Source organism: Pezoporus wallicus, unplaced genomic scaffold, assembly GCF_028554395.1.
Source record: "Pezoporus wallicus isolate ANWC-B61680 ecotype Strahan unplaced genomic scaffold, APGP_CSIRO_Pwel_v1 contig_6597, whole genome shotgun sequence".
Taxonomy (NCBI): domain Eukaryota; kingdom Metazoa; phylum Chordata; class Aves; order Psittaciformes; family Psittacidae; genus Pezoporus; species Pezoporus wallicus.
The window spans coordinates 417,642-439,300 of NW_026635331.1; the positions used below are offsets into that span (position 1 = coordinate 417,642).

The 21,659-nt window shown below is 36.4% G+C and overlaps 1 protein-coding gene across 2 annotated transcripts; it reads right to left on the reverse strand.

The window, feature by feature from the left end:
- Positions 1 to 2,042: 2,042 nt before the first annotated feature.
- On the reverse strand, positions 2,043 to 20,276 carry CLGN (calmegin). Of its 2 annotated transcripts, XM_057419043.1 has the most exons (14): positions 20,088 to 20,276; positions 19,160 to 19,230; positions 17,566 to 17,624; positions 15,570 to 15,711; positions 14,695 to 14,776; positions 12,171 to 12,363; positions 10,253 to 10,442; positions 9,480 to 9,593; positions 8,909 to 9,065; positions 7,411 to 7,626; positions 5,752 to 5,871; positions 5,437 to 5,578; positions 4,532 to 4,620; positions 2,044 to 3,080 (listed from the first exon to the last, which is right to left on the reverse strand). In XM_057419043.1, the coding sequence occupies exons 1-14, from the start codon at positions 20,247 to 20,249 to the stop codon at positions 3,000 to 3,002; spliced, it is 1,818 nt and encodes a 605-aa protein (XP_057275026.1). In that variant the 5' UTR covers positions 20,250 to 20,276; the 3' UTR covers positions 2,044 to 2,999. The 2 variants fall into 2 exon arrangements, with proteins under 2 accessions (XP_057275030.1, XP_057275026.1); XM_057419047.1 differs by lacking the exons at positions 12,171 to 12,363; positions 14,695 to 14,776; positions 15,570 to 15,711 and having other exon boundaries at positions 2,043 to 3,080.
- Positions 20,277 to 21,659: the final 1,383 nt, after the last annotated feature.

Genomic DNA, 21,659 nt, shown 5'->3' on the forward strand with positions numbered 1-21,659 from the left:
AGTCAAATGAGTGCAAACAGGGCACTAACAGTTCAGTCTTGAGGGCTGATTACAAGTCTGAAGCAAGAAAGATGGAGAAAAGTTTTACCCACCAAGGCACAAGTGGCTGATACCATTTGTGTCATCGCATCCTGTAAACATCTGGAAGTATTTTTAATCTTACAGAACTACTTTCTCACTGGAACTCTAAATTCATCGAGTAATTGCTAGCAGGTAGAGCAGATCACATTGTTAGTCCAGGGTTTGAGCATTAAAAAAAAGACTATTTGCACCAAGCACTTGACTTAAGATTGCCTTGTATTACAGCCATCTCAGCTTTAAAGCCACATCACTGCACATCTCCATCTGCACTGTAGGGGATCAAGTGGAAACAGAGCATGCGCTTGTTAGACTGCAGCAATTTCCCGAGATCAAGTAATCTTAAAATCATGGTTTTGTATTGTAAGAATGGATAGTGATATTTTAATCCATCAGTGTGTATATAGTAGCCATTTCATCTATGTACCATTTACATCCCAGTACTGTGGCCTTCATTTAACTTATTAACATTTTAAAGATGTTGTGTTTCTGACTTTACACTAAATAAAAACTTCTGATTTGTCTCAATTAGTTTGAACATCTGTAAACTCTAAAACTTCACTCTCTCCAGCTCTGCTATCATCTTAAGTGTTTCTATGCAGCCAAAATGTCTGAAAGACTAGATGTAATTAGCAAGTGTGAAGAGTAAACCTGGGTTAATTGATATACTTTCAGCAAAGCTTCCAGTTCCAAACTCACCTGGTGTTTCCACCCATGAATTTTGAATTTCTGTGTACTTTTCTGTTCTGGCTAAAGGAAGAAGGAAAAGGATTGGCAGATTGTAACCAGCATTGTCAAAGCTAAAACTTGCATTTCTCCATCTGAGATAACTTTAAGCCAAGTTAAAAGAGATTTGACCTTTTCTTACACAGGTAGTGAGCTCTACATTAGACAGAAACCAGAATTACTTCATCATATCTTCATGAAGGTGAAAGCTAACAGAGGAGTAGCTTCAGTTGTAATTAAAGAGGCTCGGTCTCTTATGTAGCCTCCCCTGAATATAACAGTCTGGGATTGGGCATCATCAGTAAAACTGCTTTTACTAAGCCATGATGTAGCTGACGTGCAGAAAGATATCTTCTATCTCTGGGTAATCAAGGTCATTAAGTCAGTATTTAAGTGAGATAGGCCTTACAGAGAGTCAGTATTGCTGCAAACACCATCCTTGAGTCATGGCCTTGTCAGATCATTTTACCCATAATAAACAGCTCTTTGTTTACTGAAGTGCCATACAAGCAAAGATGCTGATGGGGCATTAATCAAGACCTTATGGGAACCTTACTAAACTCTAAGGGAAGACTAGCAACCCCCCTGGGATAACTGTATCACACCAAACAACCCCCTCCTCCTCCCAAGCCCCAACCCCACCCCCCAAAAAAAAAAAAAACCAACAAAAAACCACAAACCAAAAAAACCCACCCCAATAGATAAACACTACCCCCAAAACCACAGCTGAATGCTGTAAAAAAATCCAAAGGACTTTTACCAGGCTCAGACAAGACACATTCAGTAGAAGTGCTGAAGTGTTCCCTGACAGCTCACAGTAGTTGTTATTAGCAGGGTAACAACTTCTACCTATTGGTCACAAGTGTCAGGCAAGAGGAGGAATCTGGACTCTTCACTTAACCTTTTGAGTTTAGACCCTAAGTAAAGAGGAGGGAACATGCATTAAACCAAACAAAAACCCAACAAAAAAAAAAAACAAATACAACCAACCAACACACCCCATAAAACTCTCTCAAACTCTTAACAAAACCAGAGGCCTTTCCACATAGTTCACACAAAATTAGAGTCCAATACAATTAACTTTCAAATAGTTCAGCACAAGCACTCGAAGGCACTAGCTTCTGGATTAGGGTTAATTAACTGTTCATTTGTTAGAGGCTGCCATGGAATATACACTGACCCAATCTGCTGTGAAAATATTTAAGAGGTTCCTGGTGACTGCAGTTTTATTGTTCGTTTTAATATGCAGCTTTAACAAAACAACATTTCTTTTACAATATGCAGTTTATTTAAACTATGTTATGAGAATGCCCAGTTACTCACATCTGTAAAAAACTGAATCCATCAAAAAATCTATATTAATAAATTCCATGTTAAGCAAGAGTTATTAAATATTATTAGGAGGCAATGTACACTTAGCAAGTATTCTATAAACAGAGGTTATACCACTCTGGCTTGGAACATGAGAACTATAAAAGTTTGAAAAAAATCATCTGTATATGTCACTTTTGCAGTTTTGATACTGCATTCAGAAGTAAACCAAGTCACATTAATTACTGCATGTTCTAGGAGTATTCTATTTTAAAATAACTCTTAAAAATAAATTACAATGTCTAAAAAGTAAACAGGTGACCAGCCATATAACAAGATCAACTAAAATAAATAATTTACAATAGAAACTGTTGCTAGCACTAAATCATACAAAAACAATTATTGCATTTAGCTCTGCACAGAAAAAATACCTTTTCTCGTAGCAACGTGAACCACTATAGATGCTACATCTATACTATCATCCTCTTTCAGCTGAAAAGTGTAAACCACTAATTTTGTGCTAGAGCTGCAAAAATATTATAATTTGTTCATTTTAAAAAATATTTAAAGTTATCTCCAACTAATACTAATTTCTAGGAACCTTCAAATCTTAAGGATCTTCACCTTAAGATCAGTTGACTGACGTGTAATTTCACATTTATTCTGAATTCAAAACATCAGACAACTCCTCACATATAGTTCTCCTTAAAAAAAGGGAATCAAGGAACGTTAAAAGAGATCAGAGAATTCAAATAAGAACTTCAGTAGCAATAAGCCCCCCTTTTTCCTTCAAATCTCAGGAACTTGCCTGCTGTCAAGGCCCACTGAGGTGACATAGCAAAAGTTACTATCATCTAGATCTACAAATACTAGCTGGAAGTAACTCAGTCCTTCCGTACTCTTCTTTTGCGCACTGATTTCAGTGGACTATCTCCATAGCTTGTGTCTTTGTTAGCTTCTTTCACCTGGGGGGGGGGACCAAAAAAAATCAGCATTAAAATTTTAAACCAGTTTTGATTATCACAACTGGCATACTACTTTATCCCCCTTCCCCTCACCCTCATCACTGTATCACTAAATCCAACACTTCAGCAATAGGACATTTTTTTCCTAATACTAATCTATCAATAAATAAAGTAGGTGGAAGACTTTTTCTTTCTATATGCAGAAGGAAGAGACCAGTACATCAAAACTAATGTCAGGAATTTGGTTTTGCCCATTTACTGCCTGGTTTAAAAGCAGACAATGCATTGCTTTCTCACTTCCCTGCATCACCTAATGGTAAGCACCTCATTTAGAAGGAGCAGCTCACAGACTGGAGGAACCTGAGTGAGAATATGGCATACATGATACCTTCCAAGTAGGTCACCAAGTAACTCATGACTGAAATTTGTACATCTGAAAATACCCTGAGAAGAGCAAGACATAACCTCACTGTGACAGCATGTAATGGCGTACACACAGATACTGTTATTATGTTCACAGAGAATCACATGCATCTTAATGGATTCATCAGATACTGTGTTCCCAGGTTAAGTTTAAGGGAAAAAAGACCCCAAACTTCTTAAAGGAGGAATTACTGAATAAGAGGTAATTAATGGAGAATTTCAGTGCTGAAACAATGCAACCTCATGTAAGGTACAGTTTCTTAGAGGACTTCTATATGAAAAGGAGTTAAGGTTACATTAAACAACTCCTCTAATCTGGGAAGGGACTCATTTAGGGAGTGGCAAGCACAGGATGACCAACAGAAATACTGTGGGTGGATCTAAAGCATCTCAGACATACCACTGTTACCAAATGAAAGGATAATGAGCAGTTGACAAGCAAGAAAAGCACATACAAATTCCATTCTACAATGTAATTTTCTGAAAAACATTTTACAGATTATCTGGTGACTGTATTAACCTGTACAAGAGAAATGGAACTGCAGGTGCTGAATTCAAGACCAGTATGGGTCATTTTGATTAAACCCCTATTTTAACAACAACAACAAAAGTCTTACTGAAAGGCTATTTGTTTAGAATCACATGTTCCATCAGTTAAGTAGCATGATATAAAGAGACTGACATCTGCTGCAGCAGCCCAATTTAAGACTTGATTCATTTAATAACTTGTTAAAAACTGTACTCCTGTAAAAATGTTTCATGTTTAGAGACCTGCATGATCACTTCATACTATACCTGTATTTTACAATAAATATCACCTCTTAGCCAAAATTACACAGGAAGAGACATGTTTCACAAACCTATAGAGAGCAGTTGAGGTGTCCTACTCAAACATAACATCCCCCCTCATGATTTGTTTTATGTCTTAACAAAAGAAAAACTCTCGTGGGTAACTGAGCTTAGTTAGAAGAGTGATGTTGGATAAGGACAAAGCAAAAATGGGGAAAAAAAAAAAATCACAACCTTACCTCATCTTCTGAACTAGATTTATTTGACTTATCACCTTCTTCTTGACTTGTATCTGCAACGTCATTTTCTTCTTCTTCACCCTCATCTTCTGCAGAAGAAACTAGTTTTACTTGGTAAACACAACTACATTAAAAATGTACTATTTCCAGAAACTCCAGCAAGGAAGGGAGCCAATCTCAGTCTTAGAATGAACTGCTAGTTTACAATAACCCTTAAAAACATCTCCAATACAGAGAGTAGAATTCTCATTATTCAGTAGGAATTGATCGTTGTTGGATTTACTAACTAATTTTAACAGCTTTGGCATTCTCTCTTTTCACGATAGCACATACTTTCAGACTTTTAATTGACCAACTAAAATGACAACTTTCAGTTGGTTTCCTTCAGGGAAAAAAAAAAAAAAAAGCAGTTTTCAGTATTTCACATCTACTGTATTTTCAGGCTTTATGAAGAATTACTAAAATAAGTGACCAATAGAATAATTCAAGGTACAACCCTCCCACAGACAGGATGAAAGACTTATGTTAAAGACTTAATGCATCTGTAATAGCTTTTAAAGGTACATGTATCTGAACCATTCAGATGTGTTCAATATATGAAATATTCAGAACTGACAAAAATCACACATCATTGTCTACAAACACACAAAGACTAGTGGAACCACATTAATTTCCTAAAAATGAAGAATACTGAGAAGAGCCTTACTTTCTGCTTATATTTATCAAAGAACTATTAGCTATGGAATGTTACTCGCTGGAGGTTGTTAAAGACAAAAAGATGACTCGGAGCACAGCAGGTTATGCATATTCAAAGATAACTGGCTGTAATTATTGGCAATGCAATCTACAAAATAGTCCTATTCATATCTTTACAATCAAACAGCAAGCTGGCTTGCTCATCTTACCATCTTCAGCAGTATCTTCATTTCCTTTTTCTTCTAATTCTGTTTCATCATCATCTAACTCCTCTCCCGCTTGGTCTAGTTCTCCTTTTGTAATTGGCTTAGATATATCAGGTTTTTTAAAGTCAATATCTTCATCTGTTTTCTACAACAAATCAAAACTCAATTTACACTTAAACTAAGAATTAAACAAAAGCCACTGTAAGCTAAGCAATATCAATGGCCCATTGAAAGGGCGTACTGTTGCACAGATGATCACAGTTTTTAAATAAATTATTAAGAGTAAAATCAAATAAAAATATAATAAGTTTCTCTTACCTTTGTTGGCCAGCAGAACAACACCCCTAGACCAACAGGGAGAGCTAAAGTCAAGATGTAAAGAACCCAGAGCCATGGGTGGTCTTCTGCAGCAGTCACCAGTTGACTAAACATACCAGGCTACATTAAAAACAATTATTAATTTTTCATTTACATGCCTCTCAACACTTAACTTTACAAAGCATACTGTAAATATTTTAAGCTTTATGTTGCCTAAAGAACACCCTTCTTTACTTCTATCTTTTAATGACTAAAACAATATTGGATTTTAATACTAGTAAAGTAACAGCTTGACAGACCGCAAATGAATAGCAGGTGCTAAGTAAGAAGGAACAAACGTGGTACTCCAAATGTACCAGACTGGCCACTACTCAATTTTGCAAAGCGACATCTGGAGTCTTGGCAAGCTCACACTTTACACCATTCCCAGCTACTTTGTTTCTATCCCACACTGTGCTAACTCGGCTGGAAGTTTCCAAAGCATCAAGAACCTCAGAGCAGCAGGCAGCCTCCTGAAAAACAGTGTCGTGCTCCATCTGTACTACCACGTTCTCTCTTTTGACAGCTAATTATTCAGGGAGTAAACTGTCCTCCCAGCCCAGTTCTGACTTACATAGTAGAGGGACGTAGGTAGGCCAAGTGCCTGGTCCAGCAAGACCACTGGAAAGGGTACATCAGAAACAAAGGGAGGAAGTTTGAGAGATACAGTGGAGTGAGAGTACTCAAAGGGAATATTTTTTTGCTGTTGTGTGTATAGGCATAGATTCAGGTCCAGACATAAAATCATATATTTCAAAAAAGGGCAAGGATGTGGGAGGTGCCCTTCCTAACTGCATGGGAAGATATGCTGTTGCGACCTGCTCATCCTGTGATGCTCATCCTGCGACAAACAGCAGCTGTCAGGAATTTGACACATTTGCCACTAACCCATCATTTCTTTCCCACAACTGCAGGCCTCTTGTCACTCAATCAAAGAAAATACAAGACTGTTAGAAAAACTGTAGCCACTACAGGCAAACACTAGAGGGGCTCACGATCCCGTATGTCAGAATAAGTCAAGCCTTCGCACGTGAAAGAGCTCTAGAAACAAGTGTGGATACACACATCAAAACAGAAGAACAGTTACAGCTCCATAAACGTGTACTGTTTTCCAAGCTGCATAATATACATCCCAGCAGCTAAAGGCCTAAAATTATTACACAGAAAAAACACATGACTATTCATCCATTTCTCATGGGAGGGAAACATGCAAAGAACATACATAATAGAGTTTTCCACAAGAAATAAACAAAAGAACAAACCCCAAACACAAAACTCCACCAAACCAAAAAAAAAAAAAGGTCTTTGAGTGCAAGTAACTCAGCTTCCATTTGCTGACAGGTACTCAATTTCGTGTATCACCATGAACAACAGAACACTTAACCTATAGTGGAGCCCATATCCCACTAGTGTTTAAGTAAAATGCTGTACCCTTTTAATTTCAAGAGGGTATTAATCTGGGAATAGTAAAAAGCCAAGCTATGAGAAAAAACAACCCTATCATAGTTAGTACAAATATTAACTGCAAACAAATTAATACTGTCAGCATTAACTGACAGAAAATTCTTCCAAAAGCACATCTCTCACTACTTTTGGCTATCAAGAACATAAAGTTTATACCTCATTAGCACCTGCTACTAATTTCTTCAAGCCCCAGCCATCTGCTGCCCAGCGATCTGCTACTTCTTTTTCTGAACATATAATGAAGTTATCAAAGTAGATATCAGACGTCATAGACCAGAGTTCTAAACCAATAGCACTGACAGCAGTCATCTTGAATGGGTGACTATCTTCAAAATAGTCTGGGTTTGGTATTTTCCGAGGGCTCCAGACTCCCTTTAATGGAAAAAGAAAAAAAAAAAAAAAAAAAAGGCAAACGAAAAAAAGTACTCACATTACTTATACCTCACTAAAAGCCAACAAACTCTGAAACAAATTTTAAAACAACTGGAACCTCCTGACTATTTAAAATACACTATTTAAGAAGACAAGCAATTGATTTAATCTACATAAAACCAGAACTGGAAGTAGCCCATAGAATTTTGGTAGCTGCAGCTCCATTTTCTGTTTAGGAGAGACCTCCTAAAACTAATGGATTTGTTCACAGAGGGTTACAGTAATAACTGACTGTACACAGTATCTCCATTCTTGCTGGTACTGGTGATTCCAAACACACTCTTTTAAAGTTTCCTAGAGTAACTCTAGGAAACAAATTTCCTAATACTGAAGGGGAAATATGCTATTAGCATTACTTCTTCCTCTAGTCTCTCCTCTGACACATAGCTTTGGGGTTTGCTCATCAATATAGCATATACATTTCTGTAAGGGCACTGCTTAATGTTTTGTGGCCACTGATGGGATCTTCTGAGGTAAGCAACTATTCTCTGGTGGCCTAAGACTGCAGGGGAACTACATCCCATGGTCCATATGGTTCCTTCCATTATGTGTATAATATGTTTTGTGCCCCCCTCCCCCCCCCCTTGTCTCAACTGACAGCTACTGTAACCAGAAGTATTAGGGAAAATTTTATGGAAGGAAAATTCAGCTTTATTATACCTATGCAAATTAGATTCATATTTTGTTTGCAAATGTGCTTAGGTTCTTAAACTCACAGAAATCAGATTCAAGTACTCTCCAGCCATAATACAAAGTAAGTTTACTTAATATCAAACTGATTTCCTTGTAACTGTAGGTAGAAGGGGAATTTAATTATTGATGCTTCCACTAAAATTTAACTAGTAAGTCAATCTGTTTAATGAAAAGTTTAATTTTTTTAAATTAAAAAATGTTGACTTAAACCCCCAACAAAAAAGGTCAATATTTCACTAAATAACATGATCCAGAATACAATTATACAGAACATACTAAGTGATACAAGTGCAAATTTTGCCAAAAGCGACTTTTAGCAGAGAAATTGTTTTAATATGGGCAGCATTTATATTTTCCAATGTACTTAAAGAACACACAAAAAAGCTCAAAATGTTAGTGAGGGTATTCACGTTCTAAAATATAAAACATACTACATATATTTATTACTTTGAATTGCCTGCTCTGTTACTTTCAACACTCTGTTACTTTCAACTACTCCGTACTTTTTAACAAAGACTATTTCTATTACCTGATAGTTTGGATTATCTATCAAAGGTGCTTTCCATTTTCCTTTATAGTTTGGGTTATTCTTCATGGGACGCACCCAGGGGCCACAACCAGGTGCAGCCTCACACTTCGGATTAGAGATCTGAGGGGCTTCCCAATCCCCATCCATTTCTTCATCCCTACATAAAAGACAAGAAGGTAGAAACAGCTGATTTGAGATTGGGCTGGTCTGAACACTAGCAGTCAGTCTGAAGCTAAGGTCCATACACATCTTCCTTTAACAATCTCAAAATTTTGACCAGTTCACAGAACTTTACCTAACATTAGCAAATTTTTTTTTTTTTTGGAGGACTGCTATACTCTAAAAAATATTCTGGTTTTGTTTATGTATCTTCAAAAACCAAAAGGCAATAAATATGTTCATTTTTCTCTAAAAGCAGCCCTCCAAAAGAAATACACATTCCAACTTACTCCCTCAAAAGACAATGAGATTTGGATTGACTTCTGACCCACAATTCAACCTGCCACAGGCAATAGGCAGGCTTATCTATAAGACCTGTTAAAAACCTGCACTTACTGAACCAAGATCTTACCAGTCCTTTGGTTTTTTTGCATTAGGGTCTGGAACATACTGTGGTTCATCATGAAGCCATCCCTCAGGCTTTACAGCATCAGGATCTTCTATTTTGGGAGGCTCATCTTCATCCCTTCAATTACAGACTTATGTTAGAAAATACAGCAGCTGTATTTTGAATCAGCACCTGAAACACAGCACCTGACTTTGAATGAATGTTTTGTTCAGAGGACTGTAACTGGCATGAAAGGCATGATTTTCAAAGGCAGATGAGAATTAGATACAGTGATCATGAGAATTAGACATCCAATTATCTGTTTATAAATATCTGAGTTATATTTACATTGTTTAAAAGTACTACTTAGCCCAGAAATTGCTGCCATTAACCAGCAAGTGTCAGTTGGATCTTACCATTAGGTTTTTCCCTCCTCTTCCTAAGTTGCCATGTGAACCATAGTTCACACAGAAGGAAGTAGAAATCACTGAATGTAAACTAAGACTATATGGTGAAGAAAAAACCCAATTCTTCCTAATCTCTCAGGTATAGTAATCTTAGCTATTAATTGCAACCATGGAGGGTAGAAATTGAGCAAAAAGCACAATTTTTATTTCCTTAGAAGATGACCAGATTTTTATACCAAACTCAATTATGTTTCCAAATTTTAGTGCTTCTAGTAGTGAAACATATCCCAACTGCTATTAGCAAAAAAAAGACAAGTAAAACCAAACAAATCCTTTAGATGAAGGACTTGCAAGTAAAATGTATTGTACAGATAAAAATGTTCTCCTTACCAGTCATCTGGTTTGACAGCATTCGGATCAGGTATTTTTGGTCTCTCATCCCAGTCCTCAGGCTTCTTATCACTAGGATCATCTATTTCTTTGTGAGGGTTTACTGGAGGAACCATATCCTCAAGAAGACTTCCTTTACTGACAACCAGTTGGTCAATTAAAATTTCAAATGTATCATCTGGTTTTAGCACTAAAATGAGTAAATTAATATTAAAGCAGTAATGGAAGCATTCATTTTACAAATCTCTTTAAACAAAACCTATGTAATAAGCACAAACTTAGACAAATTATAGCAAACAGAATCCTCACTAGCCACTCAAGTACTGGATCTGAACACAAAACATTAGAATTGCTACTGTGGGGAAGTATGGCAGAAATCAGGTCTCCCTAAATGAAACTTCTTGCACATCCAAGCACATTGTAAGAGATTTTTCAAAAACCTATTACTTGACCAAAATTCTGTTTCATTTTAAATTACGGTTTCACACCAGAAACACAGGAAGCATGGAAACGCAGGAGTTGCATCAGTAACACAGCTAAAGGATCAAAATATTTTCTCTCAGATTCAAATCTGACAGCCATTTCCCTAAAGTGCAGATTATGAATACAGAAAATTCTTTCCAAATGTTTTGGTATTTTACAAGTGTAACTGAGAAGCCAGGGTCATAGAACTGTGTTGTGACAAACTCAGTAAGAGACACACTCAGTAACAGACAGAGAGTCAGTGACACTCTATCCACATCCATTTCTAATAATCAGTGAGCACATCTGCATGTTCAAGCATCCATTCAACGAACTATTAAACTAAATACTATTCCACTTTTATGGCAGTTTTATAAAGATGGATGATGAAAACCAGAGTAAGAGTCTCATAATGACTGTCTGATAATAGCTAATTAAGCTCCTGCAGCCTAGAAGTTTTCAACAGTATTAAAATACCCATAAATGAAAAAGTTAAACCCCTGTATCACTTCAGATACAATGCAAAGAACTGATTTAAACTTCTGTTATCAGTCACATAAAGCATTAGAATCACACAGCTCTATGAAGTCTATTTGAAAAATTGTAACAGAATAAATGCAATCTGGAGTTTAAGTATCTTTAGGCATAATTTCTAATGAACAGCCCAAATACAGGAACACATGCACTCCTTTACCCCAAGAACAGTTTTGTTTCACTTATTCCCATTATCTAAAAGTGAAGGCTTATGGTGGCACACTACAGTAATCTATTAAAAAAAAAAAAGTTACTTTTCCCATGGCACAGCAGTTGAACATGGCTTCTATTATTATTCCATGGAAGTTCAAAAGTACAATCAATTTTGCTGAAAAAAGAACTAAGAAATTAAACTTTCACCTCTGCTATACTGTTTGTTGGCACAGAAGGAAATGTCACATGAAGTAAAACTAGCTCGTATTGATTCATCTTCAGAGAATATGGTAGCATCTGCTCATACACACTCCTGCAGATACAGGTGTGAGAACTCTTAACAAGTGAAGGAGAGTGGCATGTGACATGCTGCAGATGTAACTGAATTCCTGTGAACTCTGATGCCTTCCTGGAATATTGGACAGCTGTGTGTCTTTCAGTATCTTTAACAAAAGTATTTTTATTATACGTACTGAAAATATTAATTCTTCACATTAAAGGCTGACCAGGACCGGTATTCTTTCCTGTAGCTGAATATTAAACAGCAGCATTCAGAAGTCACTCATATGTCCTGCAGTTAAGCCCAGTCATTACGTCATTTAAACCCAGTCATTAAACCATTTAAGCCCAAATCACTAAGCAACCACCCCTCAGAATTAACAAACTATTACAAGCAAAAAAATCAGGCTCAAATACAAAGCTTCAGGGGACTGAAACACAGTTTTAATTTCTCCTTTCCAACTTAAACTTGTAAGAATTAAGCAAATACCAAGAGTATACAGATGCGTCTTCTTGTCCAAATAGAATTTCTTTAGGTCTACGTCAGGACGTTTTGCATGTTTTTCATCATATTCTCCAGTTTTAGGATTCTTATGTCTGAAGATAAAGTGTAGTTTGTAATCTTCTCCACATTTATCTGGTCCAAACATAATAGTATAAGGTGTTTTGTCAAAAAAATATTCCTGTAGAAGCAAGAAAGCTGAGCATGTGTTATACTGTATATTTTATGCAGTTATACTGTACATTTTATGAAGTAATTTTGGGTACTTCATTCCTTCATTCCCTTGATGTTATGGCATAAGGCATAGTTGCCTTTTCCTAAAAGGTAACTGAAAACTGGTAAACAGAATTGACCTGTCCTCTCGCGTTGCTGGGTGCTGTCTGTTCTCAGGGAATGGAGTAACTAGAGATCACTTAAGCCTCTGAAAGGAGGATTATTTAGACCTTACCCTTCCATTAAGTAGAGATACCTGTCACAAATCAACACACCCAGGTATCTATATTTTTCTACAAATGATAAACTAAAAGATGGAAGGGAACTTGTTATTGTTCTTCATAACAATTTTATTTTTCAACAAACCCCAGAAATATTATTATTCGGTATTTTATTACTCTTTTTGCTGTACATTAAATAACAGCAACAGTAATATACAACCCTGAAAATGTCAGATACAGTGATTCTCCTTCAGAGTATGCTGCATTAAACTGGGATTTTTTTTCAACTACCTGTACGACTTTTGTACTTGAAATGCACAGTAACATGGTGCCTTATATCCTTAACCAATTGCCTGAAGAAGACCACTTAATTTCTGGAAGTTTTCTTCTTGAAAGATATATTCTGACATAAATGTATTAATTAAAATAAGTCCATATTCTTAAGTTTTCTGAATGCAAAGTAAAACTTTCACTTTATGCACTACAGAAGTGCACGTATTTTAAGTTTGGCCCCTTTTACAACACTCAACAGTCTAAGGAAAATGTCAATGATAAGAATTAACAATAATTAACCATCTAATAGCAGTATGCCTATATACAGCATTGAGACATGTCCAATTTCAAAGTTTAAAAAACAAAAACCAAAACCACAAAGAAAATCAAACAAAAAATGAGAAAGAACAGTGGTTCTTTTAAGTTACCTCACCACAAAGCCAGTGAAATTCCAAACCAGTACATCATGAATTGTGAGCAGGCCATAAACAGGCAAATTTTGCATTTGCCATCTTCTGGTTTACCTTGTAGTAAGACAACGTAAAACTCACAACTTCAGTTTTACCATCGTTTACGTATCTTTCCATTATGAAAGATGTCATGCTTCTACTTATTTTCCTACAGTCTCTACTTTTAATACTGTTAAATCTGTTAGTACTCAAGTTATTTGAACATAAAAAAAAAAACCCCACACTGGCATACAAATTTTAGGGAAGACCACAAGGAAGCTGCATTACAGGCTGTATTAATACATCCTGGAAATGCTTACAAGAAGCTTCTTACATACGTTGTCATCTCCTAGACTCTTGCAAATACAGATATTATCCCCCACTGTTAAGTGGCTCTTCCTGACTGCTGATTTGCAGTCAAGTCCTATGCTGTCAACACAAAACTTACGTTGCAGAAGCTCCTAGGTCATAATCCACTGCCAGTTCTCAATGTTAAAAAAGTTGCTAAAATACTCTCCATCACAGGCTAGACAGCTTGTATCTACACCTCAGTGCAGTGGCAAAAATACTGAAATGGAAACAATCAGTGCCAGAACTGAGACTTGGCTAGAAAAGGCACTATTTTAAACACTGGCATGGTAATGAAGAGTTTTGCAGAAAAGTTTGGAAAGGGCAGGCAAGTCCATGTCAATGTGTTAAGGGATAAAAATAATCTACAGAATGGTCCAGCATACTAAGGCACTTACTAATTTTTCACACATGATCATTCAGGCTTTTTCCGGGGAACAGAGATTCCCCATCCCTTTCAGTTTCTAAATCCAAGCCATGACCCCTTTCTAAGATGCTATGTTGTGTGCCATGCAGAAAAAAGGTGTTTCACAAATTGCAAGTTGAGATTCTACAGCTTCTATTACTGCAGAAAGTCAGATTAAACAGACAAAGGGGCCTTTGTCCTGGATATAAGACATCACTTGTGCAGAACTAAGAGTACATTAATCACAGCAAACTCTTTATTCTAGCCTTCTGAAATTCACATTTTGAAGTTTCTTGTGAGAATATAGATCTTACAAACTTAAAGTAAGTTTTAGATTAAAGTTTCATTAAAATAAATGGAAACTATAACAAGAATAATATCAAATATTCCACCAGTAAAAAATGCACAATTCCAAATATTTTGTGTGTATATAATAAATTATATGTATATTATTACCTTGGCCAATCTTCTGTTTAAACATTTGGGAAGCTTTTAAGAACTTAGGATGCATTAAGAATTAATTTCTTATTGACATTTCACAAACACAATTACGCATTTCTCAAATGAACAACTGACAGCAAATGTTAAGTATGAGGACATACCAGATTCAAGTCACTGCTGCTGGAAAGAAGTTTAATATATGCACCACCACAGTCAATGCCTTCTTGAAAATTCACTTCATATCTGGGCAAGTTAAGAAAAACAACAAAACATTTGAAGTATCAGAAAAATATAAATTAATAACTAATTGCAATTCTAATTATGAATACATTAAGACTGTATTAGTCACTATAGTCCAAACACTTCTATGTGACCAAAAGTTCTTAATTGCCATGTGAGCTAATACAGCAGCAATGTCCATCAAAAAATGCCACAGTAGCAACTGCTATAGTAGCTATCACCAGTAAGGAAAGTTTCAAGGCAGTATCAATCAACATGCAAACATCAAAGTGAAGTAAAAATGGGCAAGAGTTCTACAAAGCTTGTGCCACCTCTGAAACTGACCAGATGACACATAGAATTTACCCAGAGGAGTTATCTGGACATATCTGTAAATACAAGAAAGCAAGTCTGAATATCACAAAAAAGCAGTCATATTGCCATAGTGCTCATGATCACTAATACTGCTATAACATGTTCAAGATTCTAGTTGCTTTTATGGAGCTACACAAGTGTTCTGGAAATGGAAAACCTCAAACTCCATATGATTTAGATCCTAGAATAAGACTGAAAATTAGTTAGCTTTTTCAGAAATCTTGTAAATATTAATTTTTTTCCAAAAATATTTCAAGAGTTTAATTGTATCTTATTCGATTACTAAATCATCCATACTTACAGTTCTGACAGCTCTGGATAGGATAAGGTAAAGCTATGTGTAAGTCAGTATTTTTCTACAGACATTCACATTATCTTCTTGATGCAAAGATTTTAATAATATTTAATCTTAAGCAAATATAAGATCTGAGGGATTACTTACTGAACAATCAAAGGTTTATCATCAAAAATAAATTCCTTTGTTAGCATAGCTGATATTGCATGATGCTTTGCGACTGATTTTAACACTAATCCTCTGTCTCCAGGCACTGTGTTTTCTTTCAGCTCTTCTACTTCCCATTTTCCTAACACACACACACAAACACAGAGTCTTTGAAAGAAATGTAGGCTGAAGTAAAGAAATTACAGCCCCACTGAAAGCAAATAAAGACCAATTGCTAAAGTAGGGAAAAAAATCTTGACATCTGATGTCAAAGAAGTTAAACAATAATAATCCAATCCAATACTGGTAATCCTGCTGTGGATACAAAACCTTACTGAAGTCCAGCTTACATTTCCCAAATTAACTGCTGTACAGCACTCAAACTGTGTCCCCTCCCCCAGTTAAAAAAAAATTATGGTACACAAATTTGTTGCTCCCATTTTTCTATCAAATCAATAACAGAATGTTGTAACCAGCACTTTTCAATAATTAGAAACTACTAGAATTCCAGCTCCACAGTTAAAGGATAAAAATAAAAACTGTGTCATGCCAAAGATCCATCTAACACACTGTTCTGGCTCAGACAGCAAGAAGGAGAGAAAGCTTAGGGAAAAACAGAGCAAGTAGTTTTAACTACAATAAGTGATAAGCTTTTTCTTTCTTCTTTATCCCAAGTAGCTCTTTCTACAGCAGTAAAACTCGTAGTATCATAAATGTTACAGCCAAGAAAATTATCAAAATCTCAGTTTTACATGTAAAACAGAATTTTTCAGCTCAAAGGAAAAAAAAAAAGCCATGGACTCCAAAGTAGGAAAGAACCACATCCTTATCACAATCCACCATAAACCAATGAAATGAAATAGAAAAATGTACACATTTAACATTAAATGTGTTTACACCACAAAATGTCATTAAGTTTATTGCACAAACCTATAGCATGTGTAAACTTCCACTGGATTTCTGTTTAATTGCAAGTATTTCTGTTAAGTGCTAAACCTAAAACCATCTCTTCTATACCGATTTACACACCAAAACCCTACAAGTTATGTTTGCTTACCACTTTCTACTAACATTGACTTCATTTGACAAAAGAGCAGTGTCAAATACTTTTCTACTGCAGCAGAAACTTTTCCTGTTCTCCCTACTTTATAGAATCACAGAATGGCTTGCATTGGAAGGGACCTTAAAGATCAACTAGCTCCAACCCCTCCGCCACAGGCAGGGACATCTTCCTTGAATGGTTAGGAACACTTTCTCTTGAATGAAATAAATTCATATCGCAAAATTATTGCCATGGATCACACATCTGTTAGTTTAAAATCATATTAAAGCAGGTATTTCTAGCCTAGGAATTTGTAAGTGCAAACCCCAATGATAAAATCCATCAAAACAACTTTTTCATTATTACTTTACAGATTTTAGACTACTGTAAGAAAAAACTGTACAATAACTACTGGAGAACCCTATATTGAAGCACAGGCATTCTGAAAAAGTATTTTAAAGAAAAACATCATTCAGTTTAACACGTTTGTTTCAGAGGCTAGACCTGGAGGCTGGGCTGGAATAAAATTAATTTTCTTCAAGTTTAAACCATGACAGAGTCCAACCCATGAATCAGTAGGACAGACACAGCAACACAGAACATGCTGCTTTAGAAATGTGTTTAACAACCAAAATTGAAATGGTACATCTTTCTGACATGATTTCAGAGAAGGTAGTTCGCAAGAAGCGCTATTCACAATCAATACTGAGTATTCAGATGCCAGAGGGTATTTTACTATCATTCATTGCAATACATTGTTGGGATGACAAAAATAGAAAATTCACACCAAGTGACCCAATGAGCAAAATTTCACATCTGTTTCAGGGTAACAGTAATTATACAAACTTTTTTCAAAGTTTTCAAAGAAAAGTTCAGCATAAGAGGTAGTTGCTTCTCAAAGAGCAACAGAACATCAGAAACTATACAGTGGAAATGAACATTAAAACCATTTACCATCATATTTAGAAATGTTTTCATCTGTGTCTTCTTTCTTGGTTTTAGACAACACCCACCTAAAACAAAAAGCATAGTAGTCATTGAATTACTTATGCAAACCTGTATTATTTAACAAGCACAGGAAAATCAGCTTTTGCTTCTAGGCTGTGAATATGAGAAAATGATTTTGCTAGTCAGCATCATGGAACTTTGTGTAGTTCAAAAAACACAAAAGGAAAAATTTAAATAGATTAGTCTAAAACAGCATTTCAAAATACTTCCTAAGATTATAACTGATTATATAATTATAGCACTAAAGTAATTCAATTATTCTGAATAAACTTCAGTTTTATATACAAGGTGAGTTTGGCAAAATGTAAGAATTTTACATAAGCATATAATGTCAAAAATACATGGTAAATAGCAAGGTTCAAGTGTAACATCTTCAATATGATAAGGAAAAAAAATAATCGCCCGAAGAAACTTTAACACTACCCGACAGTAACAGTACCCTTGCATAGCAAGGGACAAAAAGCAGAGGTAAAAGTGTCCAAATGACAAATGCAATCATGCATTGAACACATTCTAAGCGTATTGCTCACAGGGCACCACAACAGGGCAAACCAACTCCTTGATCTCCTTGAGACTATGAACAAGGCGAACTCAGCTTATCAAATTGAGGTCACCAAAAAATTTGAACATTTCACACATAAGACAAAGAAAAAAAAAATAAAGTAGAAAGAAAGAAAGGGCAATCCACCCTCATCTGGCCATACAACGGTTCTATCCCGAGCCATGTACAGGAATATCTTAAGCCAACAGTGTCACTGAACTCTTCATTGTATCAACTACAATACTACATTTTTGTTATTAACTCTACAAAGAACTATCTCCATTCATTCTGAACCATTCTCTGCACAGAGTATTTCAGTGATGAATAACTTTCCTGCTCAAATTTCAGTCAGATTTGCTTTTCCAGAGATGCTAGAAAAGCTTCACAATATAAATGGCAAACTAGATCCTTGGTCTACCAGGGGAAAGACCAACAAGGAAATAAAACATCTCTACAAGTCACACAGAAGATTTTCAAGATTCATTCTCAAAAAAAGCTATTCTATTCTGGTGATTTACCTAGTCAACTTATACACTGTTTCCCAAATTTTAGGAAAGAAAGGCAACACACTGCTTACTTTTTCATACAGCTTAGTTCCATAGTTGTTATCCTTATGTAAATTATGTACAGCTAGACCAAAAAAAACTCCCAAGCATTGTAAGCAAAAGCTCTGAATAGTAAATATAGCAGGAAGACAAACTCATCTTTTAACAGATCTCATGAAACTAGAAATTGGAGTGAATGACATTTTTCAAGTACCTCAGTCAGTTTTTGCATTTGTTAACCAATGTTTGCACAAAAACCAGCAACATATCTGAAATGTTAACTATCAGGCTTAACATTATGCTGTATTTGTAGCAAGCATTGCCAGCCTTCCCAATTGTAGCCCCTGTACAAATTAATTCTTATAGAGATACTAGCAGAAAAATGAACACAAAGTAAGTCCTCCCACTATACGTTAAAATGTTCGAAGTTTAAAATTTTAAGGCATAGACTTACCCAGCCAATACTGCATCAAAGGTTTCTGTAAAATACACTTCCCCAGTTGGCTTTGGAGTCCGGTACACAACCTAAAACACACATACAGGAGCATACTCTAACATAAATTACAATTGTTAAGTTGAAATACACTATCATACCTCTAGAAGTAGGTTCCACTAAAAACACCACTAAAAACAGACCACTAGATTTTGTTCATTAGAAGTATCTAACAGCAAAAAAACCCCTTTCCCCACCCCTCTCATTTTCACAGTTTGGGTGCATCCCTGCAACAGTGAGAAATTTCCCATCTGTGAATTTTAAAAAGTGCTTCCTAAAAACCTCATAACTAAAATACTGCTACACATCTTACGTGTAACAAAACCCCAGGAAATTTGCCAAATTTACCAAGCTTGCACCAATTCTCTGCTTCCTCCCTCTTTTTAGAAATGTTTTCCATTCTTCTGGTTTCCTGTCTACTTGGCACATTACAGTTGAGCTACACAGTAAAAAGTTGGAAAAATGATTTATAAATATTGCCCACATCTACTGCAAAGTAGAGCAAAATAAGCCAGGTTTTCTACGAACAAAGACAGTGCCAAAATGTAGCTGATGAAATCAAGAACAGGTCTAAAGTCAAAAAACAGTAAGACTAAGAAAAAGGCTTTGTATCTAGACTGAAGCACAGACTAGCAGAACCTTCTTCATGACCATGCATCATAGGCCGATGTGATTTTACACTCTGGCATAGCAGGATCACCTGTTAAGCTTGTCCTACGTGTCACGTACAGCAACTGAAAAGGACTGGCGGGTTTGACATCTACTCAGTTGTTAATTGCGTGTTAACTTGCTCTTTTTAAAAATACATTTGTCCACCAATTTCTCTAGTAGTTATAATTCTGTATCTTATTAATAAACAAGCTTTAACTAAAGACTTCTGTCATCTTACCTCTAAGGAAGATTTATCTCCATCAACATCAGCTTCTTGAGACTGCTTGTCAAAATCCTCTCCTTCAACACTGGAATCCAGAGTTTCTTTGTTTTCAGTTTCTGCAGTAACTGAGCTAATTACCAGGACACCCAAGCACAGCCAGTCCCACTGGAGGTACATCCTGGTTATCTGAAAGTTTTAATTTTTTAAATTAAAATTTTTTAATTTCAATTTAAAGTTTTAAATTTCATTGCAAAGATATTATCAATACCGTTGGAATTTTACCCCAGATTTTATCTGTAGGAGAAAAAACATATAAGAAATACAGATCATAGCATCACAGAATCAACGCAGTTGGAAAAGACCTTTAAGATCACCAAGTCCAAAAGTATTCTCACTATAGTATTTTGGTAAAGCACTGTATCTTAATTTGAAAAATTTCTTACTAGACAGCCCTGACTCAGATTCTATTCCCCCTCCTGTTGTCCCTACAGTAGTTTGTAGCCTGTTCCCTTACCTCGCCAGGCCACAAATCTAGCAAGAATGTGACTGCAGTATATATACGTTTTTAAGGATTAAGACTGCTTTTATTTTTTTTTTTTTTAATTCCTTAACAATCTAAACAAGTAACCAAAGTGAATCAATCTCCACAGTGTAGCAAAACGTTACATCCCTTTCATTAGGGAAAATGAAACTGATAGTTTGGATCTCCTGTGCCCATCCCTTGACCTTACTTTTGTTTCATGGCAAAAGGATTTTCAGAAGGATTTGGATTATTTTCCTCCTTTCTCCAAAACTTCTTCCGCTGTATCGCCCTGCATGATAATGTCATCAATGTATTGCAGGTGTTCTGGAGCTTGCCCCTGTTTCAGTGCAGTCTGCAGCAGTCCACGGCAGATGGCAGGGCTGTTTCCACCCGTGGTGCAGTCAATTCCAAGTGTACTGGACACCCCTCCAAGTAAAAGCAAACTGTGGCCTGCACTCTGCTGCCAAAGGAACTGAGAAAAATGTATTAGCAATATCAGACGTAGAATACCACTTGGCTGCCTTTGACTCTAGTTCATACTGAAGTTCTAGCATGTCCGGTACGGCAGCACTCAATGGTGGTGTGACTTCATTCAGGCCACGAGTCTACTGTTGGTCTCCACTCTCCATTAGACTTTCACACTGGCTATATGGGGCTGTTAAAGGTGAGCAGGTCCTGGTGATCACTCCCTGGCTCTCCAGTCTGCAGATCAGCCTATGCATGGGAATCAGGGAGTCTCGGTTGGTGCGATATTGCCGCTGGTGCGCTGTTGTGGTCGCGATTGGCACTTGTTCTTCAACCTTCAGCAACCCCACAACAGAAGGATCCTCTGAGAGACCAGGCAAGGTGGACAGCTGCTCAATTTCCTCAGTCTCTGAGGCAGCTATACCAAAAGCCCATTGGTATCCTTTTCTTTGAAGTACCCTCTCCTGAGTCTACGCCAAGGATGCATGGAGCCTTTGGACCAGTCACAACGGGGTGCTCTTGCCACTCCTTCTCAGTTAGGCTGACTACAGCCTTCAGTACAGTCAACTCTTGGGATCCTTCTGTCACTCCAGAAACAC